The sequence below is a fragment of the Oncorhynchus keta genome, chromosome 4 (assembly GCF_023373465.1).
Source record: "Oncorhynchus keta strain PuntledgeMale-10-30-2019 chromosome 4, Oket_V2, whole genome shotgun sequence".
Classification (NCBI taxonomy): domain Eukaryota; kingdom Metazoa; phylum Chordata; class Actinopteri; order Salmoniformes; family Salmonidae; genus Oncorhynchus; species Oncorhynchus keta.
The window spans coordinates 27157578-27170536 of NC_068424.1; the positions used below are offsets into that span (position 1 = coordinate 27157578).

Genomic DNA, 12959 nt, shown 5'->3' on the forward strand with positions numbered 1-12959 from the left:
AACAGAATCAAACTCAATGTCACATGTTTATGATCTGGAACAACTATAGGGGGTATACTCCACATATACGTTGATATGAAGAGTTGTTCCTGCCTTGTCAGCAGCTAATGGAGATCCTAATAAATACTGAAATACTAATTATGAACTGGGTGGTTCGAGCCCTGAATGCTGATTTGTTGAAAGCAGTGGTATATCAGACAATATACCACGGATATGACAACAAAAATACTTTTTAATGTTCTAATTACGTTGGTAACCAGTTTATTATAGCATTAAGGCACATCGGGGGTTTGTGGTATATGGCCAATATACCACGGCTAGGGGATGTGTCCAGGCACTCCACGCTACGTTGCGCATAAGAACAGCCCATATCTGTGGTATATTGACCATATACCACACCACCTTGGGCCTTAGTGCTTAAATATAAAATGTATACTAAATAAAACATCAACTTCACAATGCTTAAAAAGTTCTGGATCTACTGTCCTACATTTGACTGTGAGTATGTTTTTGCGTAGTGCAGATCCATCGACATGGTTGTCCTTACCTTTTCTTTTTAAAACTCTTCCTCTCCCGGTGTCCCCTGTAATGGGCCTGAATCTTGGCTGCTGCTTTATTTTTTTCCTCCACCAACTCCTTGTACTTCCTCTTGGCGAGGTGACCTCGGAAAACTGCAGAATAGGAGGGTACAAGTTGAAGCTACACTAAACGTACCACGTATCCCTCTGAACAAGAGCAAACCGATCTTAGAAAACAAAATCGTCTCCTCACCAGCCTGTAACTGGGTGATGAAGGTCTCAAACTTGGCTTTGCTTAATTTATCATCAGCACATCTCCTCCGTACTTTATGTCCTCTGTACGCTGGTGGACGATATATTAGAGACAAATCATTAACATACAGATATGAACTATTGTTTATGATAATAATGATGTTAACAGTATTTGCACACGTTTAAAAGGAACTGGGACAGTTTTGGTTCCACTATGGTCATGAGGTCAAAGTGACCACGTATTGACCTGATTGTATGGCCACAGCGCTCTGTGCTCTCTTCTCCAGTATTTTGCGGTAACGTTTGGCCCCCAGCCAGCCCCGGACGTAGGCCTGGACCAGAACGATGCGGTCTATGGTCTGCCTCACCATCAGGTTTAGGGTCTCCACATGGTAGTACTTCAGAAACACCTGAGACACCACATCGAAACACAATCAAAGGGTGTAGACTCAGTCATACTCTCCATGAGATTTGTCTAATCATTTACATTTGACTACAAAATACTCCATGAATGTGACCTTACTTTCGTTTTGCCCAGGACCCAATTTTCCAGTTTGGCTTTTTCCAATATAGCTGCACAAGTCTCTGGGCTCGCATCTGGCTCTTTGTGTGCATGGAAAGCCAGTATGTAGTACCTGCAACAACCAATACTAGACTTACCAAACCATTCCTGCACACTATTAGCCTAAAACCTTCCAAATGAGTTGTCTATTCTTCTAGTCATTCACAAGCAATAAGTTGGAGCCTATGGAGTCTTTTCTATGATTAGGATCACCAACCTGTTGACAAAGTTGGTGTAGAGGATGCGGTGAGAGTAGCCCTGCCGGCGGATCTTAGCTGTCTCCAGGACACCTGTGTAACGCAGCTGCACCAGCACCTTCTCCCGGTCAAACTTACTGGCCTGCCGGTCATTGTTGGGCTTGATGCAGCGCACAAAGTGGGGCTGTCCCGCCACCATCTTGGATAACAGGTCCATTAAGGAATACTGGTGAATGAAGAGGCAGGAAGTGAGTAGTTTACCTAAAGCATCCAATCAAAACTAGTGTCCAGGTAAAGACCTGAATAAGACGAAAATGCCTATTCTTGAATTCCTGTATGAGAAGACATATTTAGTTGCTTTCTTTTCCCGTGTAAACCAGTATTTATAATCAAATTGTCCAGGGGTACTGGTACAACGCCAAGGAGATAAATAGGTACACATTACATGCCACAGTATGCAAATGTACTGTACCACCAGTCAGTTTATCAACAGAGCTGTACTACCATTCAGAGCTATACTACCAGGGTTGGGGATAGATAATCTATCCACTCAGTAATGTAGGAAGTGATCAAGTGAGACATTCTTACTCTGAAGTAGGAGGCTACTGTCTGTGTTCTCATGTTGGTGGACTCTCTCGGATGGTGGGTGGTCTCTCCAGTTCCAGTATCGCCCTGGACACACAAAACACGGAGTTTATCAAAAAGGATTCACCACAGGTTGATGGTAGGTGTATTTGTTGAGTTATATCAGTGAATATTGAAAAACAGTATTATATGTATTATATATAGTGTAAAATACTATGGGCCAGTTTCCCGGACACTGATCAATTTCAGTCTTGGACTTAAACGTCATGTCGTTGGAGATTCTCCATTGAGATTGATGTTAAAACCAAGGCTTAATCTCAGTCTAGGGAAAACTGGCACTAAAAGATGTTGTAGAATATTACGTTTTTTATTGACTGGACGGTACGAGTATGAAATCATTATGGATTGGAAGTTATTCATCAATGTGTAATTAACATGAAAAGCAATGATGTGTTAGATGAGGGCTCTGAACCCCCAAAATACTGTCATGTGAATAACAAATAGGTAACATCCTAAAATGGGTATCAACATTCAGAAGCCTTATTACCCCAAATCATCTGTGTATCATATTTTTTTCATGGAATTGTCTCTCATTTTTGTTGTTGTGTGAAAATCACAAAATTTTGAAAATCACCAATCACCGTTTGAATATGTACTGTGTGATCGAGAAGCAAGAAAGGCTTGTGTTTTTTTTCTGGGGTGAGAGTTAATTTCCGAGAAGAAGGCTGCAAGAGATGCATAAAGAGGAAGGAAGCGTAAACAAACACGAGCCAAGTTAGGAATCAAGTTTGCATAATGACAACTTGTTTTAAATGTTTAATGCTGAGTATTGACTTCAGAGGTGCGAAATTAGACGTTTGTGACAAAGGACAGTGACCACTTGATCATAAGAGAATGTATGTGTTAAATCAGTTTGTTTCAACTGGCATTGCTAGATATGGCATGGATTATAAGGATTTTACCACAGAGGAACTAGCTATTTTCCTGCTTATGATCATTGGTGAAACTGACATTTAAAAAAAATCCAGACACTTGAAAATCTGTGGGACTTTTCTTATTCCATAAAACACCCTCTGAGAATTTCCAACAATGTTCTCAATAGCAGAGTAATAAGGAGAGCGCATACTATAAATGCAAAGATATGCTAATCTGGGACACCGCCAAATACGAACCTTGAAACATTGCACATGAGTTACATTGCTCACTAAAAAGCAACAGCACTGACAAAACACACCTTTACACCATGAGTCTAAAACATTTCTAAAATTACACTTTCACTCTCATGACTACAGGAGGAGTCTCTGATGTGCTTTCTTAGGCAGAAATGTAAAATATGCAGATGAATGGAAATACATGCATGTACTCATCAAAGCCAGTTAATTGCCTGGTTTAGCCTCTGCCGATGGCCCTCAGGTATACAAATTGGTTTGACAAAGTGGGATTTGTGACTTCAAAAAATGCAAATTTCCTCTTCCCCTAACAATCAGATTAGTATGGGGTACTGGAAAGTAAAGGGTTGTGCCCTTTTTGTGGGGAAGGTACGTTCTCGGGGTAACTTTAGGTTGTTATGCAGAAATACAACAAACAACTTTAAGTTGATAATGTTATGACTTCAATCTCTTACTAGTGTGTGAAGGGCACATCCTCAAAACTAGTCGATATCACGAGGCGTGGTGTCATAAACAGAAATAACCCCATTAAAGCAAGGTAAATGAGAAAAGATCCAAATTACCAGTCATACGCACATGAAAGCCTCTCCTTTAACATCTAATCAGACAATCAATTCACTCTGAGGTTCTAAGGAAAATCAAAAAGACTGCTTTTGCAGCCAACTTAATAGATTCGCACTCTCATCTATTGAAAGGGAAATACGAAAGGATAGGAATTGGACGAGCCATGAAGAAAAACAAATGTAAAACGACTAGTCTTGTTATTTCCTAGGGGTGGGTAGATGGTTTGCCACACAACACAGATACAACATAGATACAACATAGACAGAGAGATTGCCATTACCTCACAGAGTGACATACTAGAACTGAATAACTTAAGCACTCCCATCTTTACAAGGATAAAAGCAGAGAGAGAGACAGGGGAGACAGAGAGAGAGAGAGAGAGAGAGAGACAGGGGAGAGTCAGAGAGGACACACAAGGTTAGTTTATCTGAAAGAGAAAGCGAGACTGGAAAAAAAGACAGCATTATTTTCCCAAAGATTTTTGACATGGAATTACAATGAGGACACTTAGCGTTACTGTATTGGAAAAGGGAAGCAAGAAAGGCAATGCGACAGAACTATAAACACTGTTTGAGTGTGTACAAAGGAAAATCTTACACCCGTACCTTGGCAAAGTTCATGGTGCGGTGAGGGTGTGCTGGGGTGCGAGGCATGCTCATGAGTGTGTTCATTCCTTTACCCTTTGTGTGGGCCAAATTACCTAGAGGATAGAGAGATAGCGGGAGAGAAGTTGAGAACAAATGGACATGCTACACCCCACTTTCAAAAGAGGAAAGAGTTAGTGTGATAACTGGCAATCAGCGCCTTCACGGAAAAACAAAAAGGCAGTAGTTAGACATGCCAGTGGACATTTAGATGTAATATAACCAAATCAAGTTGTACTAAAATGGAAGAAGGTGGAGGGAATATGTGGGAGAAATAAATGAAACAAGCTTGACCCCATAGAGCAAGTTACTCTAAAGAGGGAAAATTCCAAGTTAGCAAAAGAAGGCAATCTGAAAATCAAAATTAGTGATGCAACATCAGCCATGCAAATTCATCAACAAACATAGACAGAATCTCCATGTTACTTGATAATGTCAGGTGTATAGCTATAGGCCGATGCTATTTCAATAGCACACAGCTATAGAGAAGTGGACTGGCTCTCTGCTAATCTCTCCAGTAGCGTGCTAGCATGTCATTGTGTTAGCTTTCGTGAGGGCAGTAGGGATGACAGTACAAAGGGGGAGGAGAGGTTGCCGTAGCTCAATAAAACAGCTTCAGGGGTATATTAAAGAGTGATTATGGGATTGCTGATTGGATTTGAGCTCAGTTGGCCTCGTCCTCTGCCTATGAAGGGTACTCACGCTGCAAAGACCAGCTTGTCACAACAAAAGCCCTGCCTCCAACAACAACAGGCCGCACTGAAAAAAGTGACATTGACCGGTTTTCTTTGGTTCTTTGTCATTTAGCATTTCAATTTAGACCAATAAACACATTTGTTTACATCGGCATTCATTTCTTATAAATATTGAGGTTGTTACGATATAATATTTGAATAATCACCACAAGGCAAGTAAGGAGAGAGTCAGATGGGAATAAAATCAATGCCTTGCTTGACAAGAAAACTGCCAATTTGAGAGACTACCTCAATTATTATGAAAACATAGGTTAGTTGATTGTGCTAAAAGACAGAGTTGCTATTAGACCATGTGTGTTTACCTGTTTTGGTGAGCGGGTGGGTGACCAGTTTGCGAATCAGCTGATTTTCTGACGACCTCAGTAGAAGAACAATATCTGCCGGTAGTGTATCTCTGTTCTTAGAGAGGAAGCCTGCAGCGTTGTAGATCACCTAAACATGATCAACAGAGGGGGTAAGAAGACCTGTATGCACAAACACGGTTTTACAGCAAACTCAGCTTATTACACCTGCTACTGTTATTCACATTTCGGGGTTGGGGTTTCCCCATATCCTGTCTTTTTTTTCATTATTATTGCCAACTCTAAATATTTGACCTAAAACATATATTTGATGTATTAGACAGGAGGCCTTATAACCTTTCCAGCATAGTGATGAATTCCAAATCCAAGGTCCACCCTTTTTGGTCTCCAAAAGTTTTTGGATTTCAGGTTGTCTTCAAACTTTTCTACAATGGACAAAGTTCACAGGTTAATTAACTAGCAGTCCAAGCTGGATGGCTAAGCATGTAAACATAATTGAATGACAGAATAAACAAGAATGCATACACATAACATACTCGCAAGGCTGCTAATTATTTAAAAAGCAATGTTTAAACTACTTTTAGGTCCTCCTAAATGAACCTACTGAATAATTCATGACTTGAGTGGGGGAGTGGCTTAGCTAACAGGATAAAACTGTTGTACACGTCCTAATAATAATGATAATATGAATAATCATTTATTAGACTTATATAGCGCTTTTCTAGACACCCAAAGCGCTTTACATAGTATTGGAGGGAGCTCACCTCAACCACCACCAATGTGAAGCAGCGACCTGGGTAATGCACAACAACCAGTTTGTGCCAGAACACCCATTGGGGAACCATGATGAAAATGGGGCCAAGTTGGACACTTAACCAGGACACCGATCACTGCCCTGAGGCATTTGGGATTAGATCTTAGTAGCTACACGAGGACTGAGTGAGGACTCTGTGGGGACTTGCCTACAAGGGTTTGGTCGGTGGCTTGGGGAAAACGGCTCTCCTCGTCCAGCAGTGACAGCATGCCCATGGGCTTCTGCAGAAACAGGTCCAGGAGAGGACGGTTGTCCTCATACTCAATCACCCTGGCGTCCACATCCTCATTCAGGTACTCGTCCTATAGGAGAGGGTAAGGTACAGAAAGATTTACATTGGAACGGTGAAGCTGGTTTTGAATGAAACCAAAACCATATCTGACAGATAACATAACCCTGGGTAGATTTAGTTTAGTTCTTCATGTTTGGCTCACTTGATAAAGTCAAGGCCCAACTATGAGTCAGAAACATCACAGAACATACACTATATGTCTCTCTAGAGGTGAAGCACAAAATTGAAATACAACGTCAAAGCTTTTAGGTAGAGCTGGGACGACATCGACATCGACCATACCGCTCACTCATCGCAGGTTCATTATGATAAGTAGCCTATAACTAGAGAAAACGTGAAACTTTAAATGAAATAAGTTTGCTAATATGGGTGATTGTTAATGGGACAACCATCAAACTACTAGTAGTAGTAAAAGACAATTAAAAAAAACTGTGGTGCACAAACATATCGTTCTGTTTATCGTTATGGCATCAATCCAGGCAATTTATCGCAATATGGATTTTAGTCGATGCTGCCCTGCTCTACTTTTATGTACCCGTGTTCACAATGGGTACAGACGCACAGACAAACACGCTCACGCATGCACACAAGGCATCTAATATCTGGAACAGAACACAGCATTAGCCTCAGGTAAAGTCATTCTGAATCTGCAACCTCTTCTCAGGACAGTAGGACAACGCTGCTGGAATAACATCCTGAGGAAACAAAACACAGCCTTCCAGAGGGACACGGACAAGCATCAGAAGAGCTTGTTCCTCTGGGCTTTGCTCTTATTGTTTGTCTGATAAAAACAAGTAAATATCCTTACTCTCTTCAGGAAGGATGTAGTCTATCAAGAGCCTGATGTTGCAATACGGGTATGATGATTCTGAGGAGATATAAGTTGTTCTACAGATGTCTTACTGTGCAGAATTTAGTCAGGACAGTCGAGACAAATATATTGTACACTGAGCACGGTAGAAAAAGCCTTGCGTTCTGTACATACAGTACATCTGTATATCGGGGCCTTATGCCAGACTTATGCCCTGGTGCGTCCTACACTGACTGTCTTTAACTCCTAATTGACCCTCCTTTGCAATGATTTATGGAACCTCTCTATGGGGTTAGACTAAAGCATTTAACATGAGCAAACCATTCTCTGCCCGAGGCAAAAGCGCACCCCAGAGACGACGGCTGGGGAGTTGTCATCCTTTCCCCATCATAAATACAAGCGGAAGGATATTTCACCCTTATGGACAAACGACGATGCGTTATCACCATTTAAATGGAAATCAAGTCGTATCCAAAGGTGAAAAGTGCTTTGAAATGCTTCCCTGGAGGCATAGACACACTCAGATGAGTATTCATACTATTTCCGAGAGGGACGACTGTGTTAGCGACAAGGAGGAATGGGCTACCTGCTCCCAGGCGAATATGTGTTGGTTGAAGTAGAACTGGATCTGTTCGTTGGCGATGTTGATGCAGAGCTGCTCAAACGAGTTCCTCTTGAAGTTCTCAAAGCCAAAGATGTCCAGGATGCCAATGTTCAGGCCCTTGTCATCCTCTCTGTCAGGGGGAGATCAGAAATGATTAGGTATTAAGGAAGAGTATTAGAAAGGATGAGGTAGGAGAGAGACAGATCAGGAAGGTTTTATAATGATGACAGTCGTTACGATTAGCACCTACTGGTGAGGTTTATGTTCATTTTCAGGGCATCCGCACGCACGCACGCACGCACTCACACATGCACAAGCATACACACACACACACACACACACGCGCGCTCTCTCTTACCCTAGGTGTGTGTCGGGTCGGAGCAGGGTGTTGATGCGGTTGACGATCCAGCTGAAGAGTCTGCCGTATAAGGCCTTGCCCATGGCATCCCTCACCTCCGTGGCCTTGTCCACCGTGTTGGGCCTGACGATGGTCTCGCCCCGGGCCACTACGCAGTGGGACGTCAGGGCCTCCTGGAGCTCGTCTGGACGGATACACAGCAGCGACGCCGCTGTGGGGAGAAACCCAGGGATGGAAAGAATGTATAGCTACTGGATGCTGTCACCATAGAAACGGCCCTGCGGTATTGACGTTTGCATGTAGATTTGCAGCGACAACACAGATAAAATGCACATGAACATGGATATAGACATGCGGTGTGGGACGACAGGCAGCAGGGAGGACATTGTTGGGACGATATACTGTATGTGTATGCAAGCATGATGAAAATGTACACATTCAGAGAGATATCCTGTACACGTACTTTACACATAAACCAGACATAGTCAAACACAAAAAGAGGACCTATTAAAAAAGATGCAGATATCCCACATGCGCGCATTCAGCAAAACAAAACCATACATGACACGCCACATCGACAAGGACACAAATCTCAACATACACACAGACATGAATACAGCCACACTGACACAGACACGCACATTCATAGTTATCAAAACGAGGTAACACTTCTTCAAACTGCAGCTGGTAAAATACGATAACTGGCTCTCGCACCATGATACAGATGCTGGACCACAGTCTTAGAAAATAAATGGTTCCAAAAGGGTTATTCGGCTGTCCCCATAGGTGAACCCTCTTTGAGTTTCATGTAGAACCCTCTGTGGAAAGGGTTTTTACATGGAACCCAAAAAGGGTTCTACCTGGAACCAAAACGGTTATACCTGGAACCAAAGAGGGTTATTCAAAAGGGTTCTCATACATTTATTTAAAATCATCAAACACAACCTAGTCCCCCATGTCAGGCGTGTCAAGCTGAATTTAAAGGGACTGCATGTAAAACAGGCCTGGGATACTGTAGTGCTTTAGATCCCCAGCGTTTACGCCAGGCTGGCCTCTCTGGAGAGGTAATGGGCATTAGCGGGGAAAGAGGTGATGGTCATGTTTGCTTTACATCACACCAGGTGCTGGACTGTGCGTCTGTGTCTCACCATTCTCCAGAACTGCTATGTTGGAGATGTTGCTTTTGTCGGTTTGGTGCTCGGAGGCCACAGAGGTAAACTCAATGTCGCCTGAGTTCAGGATAGCAGCCAGAGTACTGTACACACTGCCCAGCTCCTAAGGGTTCAAAATGTGTGATTAAACTTGACCTTATTGTTCAGAATATAACACATTCATGCTTTGATACAAAGTCATGGAATAATCATTTGGAGATTTCATCTGAAGGCTTTTTCATAGATTCAGTGGTTCTATTGGAACTACCTAGTTAATAGCCTTGGGGCTTGGTAGCCTACAATCTGACAGAATTCCTACATCACACAAACACAAGTCTGTTTGATGGCTTTGGCATCACTGTCACATGCCGTGTCCTAATGTCACTATACTCAGACTGACATGACACCGACAAGCTCGTGATAACTCTGCTCTCCCTTGATGGGGAGCTGCTATCCAACAGCTTGCACGGTTTTAAAACACCTCTCACCCAATGTGAACTACTTGTTTGTGTGTATGTACTGACATGTATGTGTAACACACACACACACACACACACACACACACACACACACACACACACACACACACACACACACACACACACACACACACACACACACACACACACACACACACACACACACACACACACACACACACACACACACACACACTTCATGTTAATGTTTTTATTTTTTTGTTTAAAAAAAATGTTTAGAAGTGTTTGTAAATTCTAAAGTATTTTGTCTGTAATGTCTTCTCCGTCTTGTGCCGGACCTCAGTAAGACTAGCTATCGCCATAGGCGTCGGCTAATGGGGATCCTAATGAAATGAAATCAGAATCCATTTTATCCAAATCAGAGATGCACTTTAGATGCACCCTGTCTTTATGTGCAAGGTAGACAGGAGAATGGGAGGTAGCCGTACTAGCAGAGTGGTTCGTGATTATAGTCATTATACTGTACATACGATAAGTACTATTGACTTGTGGAACCCAGAGGCAATCAGTTATTTACGGCACTTCCTTGGGCTTCATCAGTGTCCATGTTGCTAATTGCAAACTGTACAAGGCATCATGCCACAGTCCACACTGGCTCATATGACAGCCTATATCAACACTGGAAATCATTCTCTTGACCGTTCAACCAGAATGGGCCTCTTTTCCTGGAACTGTTTCATGGTCATTTGCAAATCTCATTGCACATTAATACTTTTTTTTCCTCCTTTGAATTCCTCATTTACTATAATTTCCCCTTTTCACGGCCGAGGCAATAAAATAGGAGCCATTTGTGGGAAGAAAAAAAACATTTAGTTTTATAAAGCATCATAACATGGCAAAGGCACTCTCCACATTGAGAGCAACCTAGTAAAAAATCCTCCAGGCTTTAACTGCGAACGGTTATGTCGGTAACCTTTGGACAGGAGGTTGGTTTTCTTTGCTTTAGGAATCAGCGATGAACCCAATGTACTATAGTGTATGTACCTCCAGGGTAAAGCCGATGACTTTGAAACACTGTTCCACCGAGTCAAACTGCTCCTTGTAGAAGGTGTTGTTCACTATGTCAGGGCCCAATTTAATGTGCTCGTTGAACAGATACCTGGGACAGAAGACAGGAAAATAAACCACAATTAATAAGGTCATGATTGGTGGGGTAACGGCAGCAAAGCAGGGTATTTGGGAAAGTATAGGGTTAGGAGAGATAGGAAGGTTAATTGCGGGACCTACTTCGGGGTTTTGCTGTCTGATAGCTTGTAGTGGGCAAGTTTCTTCCGCTCAGCTAAACCAGCGTAGATGTAGTAGAATATGTGGAAGTTCTTCTCACCTCTGTAGGGACAGTCACAGGACAGGTATATATGTCCACACATATGAATATGTTTGATGATTGAAACACAAAGACTATTAATCCCATCCAAGTCTGTCAACTGTGGTTGCCTAAGATTACCAGAAGCCCATTTACAATCTCATAAAAATCCAAAGACATAGTAAGATGTACTCCGAAAACACATAATTGGCAAGCAACCAAGCTAATCTAGACTGCTGTGTTAAGTCAGTTGTGATAGACTGTCATCAGTTTTAAAGCTATAGGCTTCATGATGGTTGCATTTAAACCTCTCATTTTAATATAATTTTAACCCCCCCCCCCTTTGGCACCAAAGACAATATAACCCCATGGGAGAAGTGACACTTTGAATCTAGGCAGTAGGTACATAGTTAACTGACAGACAACATTACACTCAGAGAGTGCACTGATCCTTCACCCTCAGTCTGAATTTATTTACCAAGAGCAAAAAGTCACCCTTTGAAGCCCCAATGAGGAGATGTCGACAGCTAGAATCTTTGATCAAACAGGAAATAAGCTATCCACTCTCACTCTACCCTCTGCACTCCCTGGTCATGGGATATTACAACAGGAGAAATAAGCTATCCACTCTCACTCTACCCTCTGCACTCCCTGGTCATGGGATATTACAACAGGAGAAATAAGCTATCCACTCTCACTCTACCCTCTGCACTCCCTGGTCATGGGATATTACAACAGGAGTAATAAGCTGCAGTGGGAAGGCACTTCCACCAGCTTCAGAGGGACAGAGGAAAAAAAATATTCCAGTTATCCCCTGCCCTTCTTGACCAGAGGCTGCTAAAATATTATAGAAGTAATGACTTTTGAGCCAAATAGATGGACCCACACATTAATTGGCCATTGGCCACAATCGTAATGTTGTTGTCGTGTGAAAGTCACAGGAAAGCCTTATACGTATTACATGAAGGCTATGTGCCAGTCAGATGAGGGCCATATGAATGCCTTAGTGAAGCTGTCTGAGGGGTCTTACGTGGCCTGATGGACGACGCGGGATTTCTCCAGGAGGTATTCTGAGATTTGCGCTCCGACAACGGTCCCCCCGCAGGTAAACTTCATCTCCAGGTATTTCCCGAAACGGCTGGAGTTGTCGTTGATGGCGGTGCATGCGTTCCCAAAAGCCTCCACCAAGTTATTGACCAATAGGATCTTCTCTTGGAGTGATCGATTATTGGCCTGCAAAGATGTGGACGATCAGCATAAAAACGTATCATTTTAAGCGATGAGTAACAATGAAAACATGATCTGCAATGGTGCACTGTAACAGGCAGAGTATCATGTTCGCCGTCACAAGTGAACATGAAGTGGCGTAATTACATTCTATGTCATTCTTACGACCGTATCTCACCTTTCCAAGCACCGTGAGCTGCTCGACCAATAGATGGGCGCTCTCTGTCTTTCCTGCACCACTCTCTCCACTGATTACAATGCACTGCACAGAAACAACCGATCCCCAGTTACTATGGTATTCTGGTCTACTGACATGTTGATATGTTGATATGCTTGTACAGCACATAGTGG

At 42.5% G+C, this 12959-nt stretch overlaps 1 protein-coding gene across 3 annotated transcripts in view; it reads right to left on the reverse strand.

Moving 5' to 3' along the window:
• The window catches only part of myo3a (myosin IIIA), an 87929-nt gene that overhangs the window by 27432 nt on the left and 47538 nt on the right, over positions 1-12959 (reverse strand). For 2 of the 3 annotated variants that reach the window (XM_052504986.1, XM_035758127.2), the window contains 18 exons: positions 12787-12870; positions 12412-12614; positions 11306-11404; positions 11063-11177; positions 9576-9702; positions 8428-8638; positions 8052-8199; positions 6511-6664; positions 5885-5973; positions 5549-5678; positions 4453-4547; positions 4128-4172; positions 2118-2201; positions 1550-1755; positions 1294-1405; positions 1018-1180; positions 772-861; positions 548-671 (listed from right to left, as the gene is read on the reverse strand). In XM_052504986.1, the coding sequence (XP_052360946.1) occupies positions 548-671; positions 772-861; positions 1018-1180; positions 1294-1405; positions 1550-1755; positions 2118-2201; positions 4128-4172; positions 4453-4547; positions 5549-5678; positions 5885-5973; positions 6511-6664; positions 8052-8199; positions 8428-8638; positions 9576-9702; positions 11063-11177; positions 11306-11404; positions 12412-12614; positions 12787-12870 (2279 nt within the window). The remainder of the gene's footprint in view (positions 1-547; positions 672-771; positions 862-1017; positions 1181-1293; positions 1406-1549; positions 1756-2117; positions 2202-4127; positions 4173-4452; positions 4548-5548; positions 5679-5884; positions 5974-6510; positions 6665-8051; positions 8200-8427; positions 8639-9575; positions 9703-11062; positions 11178-11305; positions 11405-12411; positions 12615-12786; positions 12871-12959) is intronic. The other variant, XM_052504993.1, reaches the window with a different exon arrangement.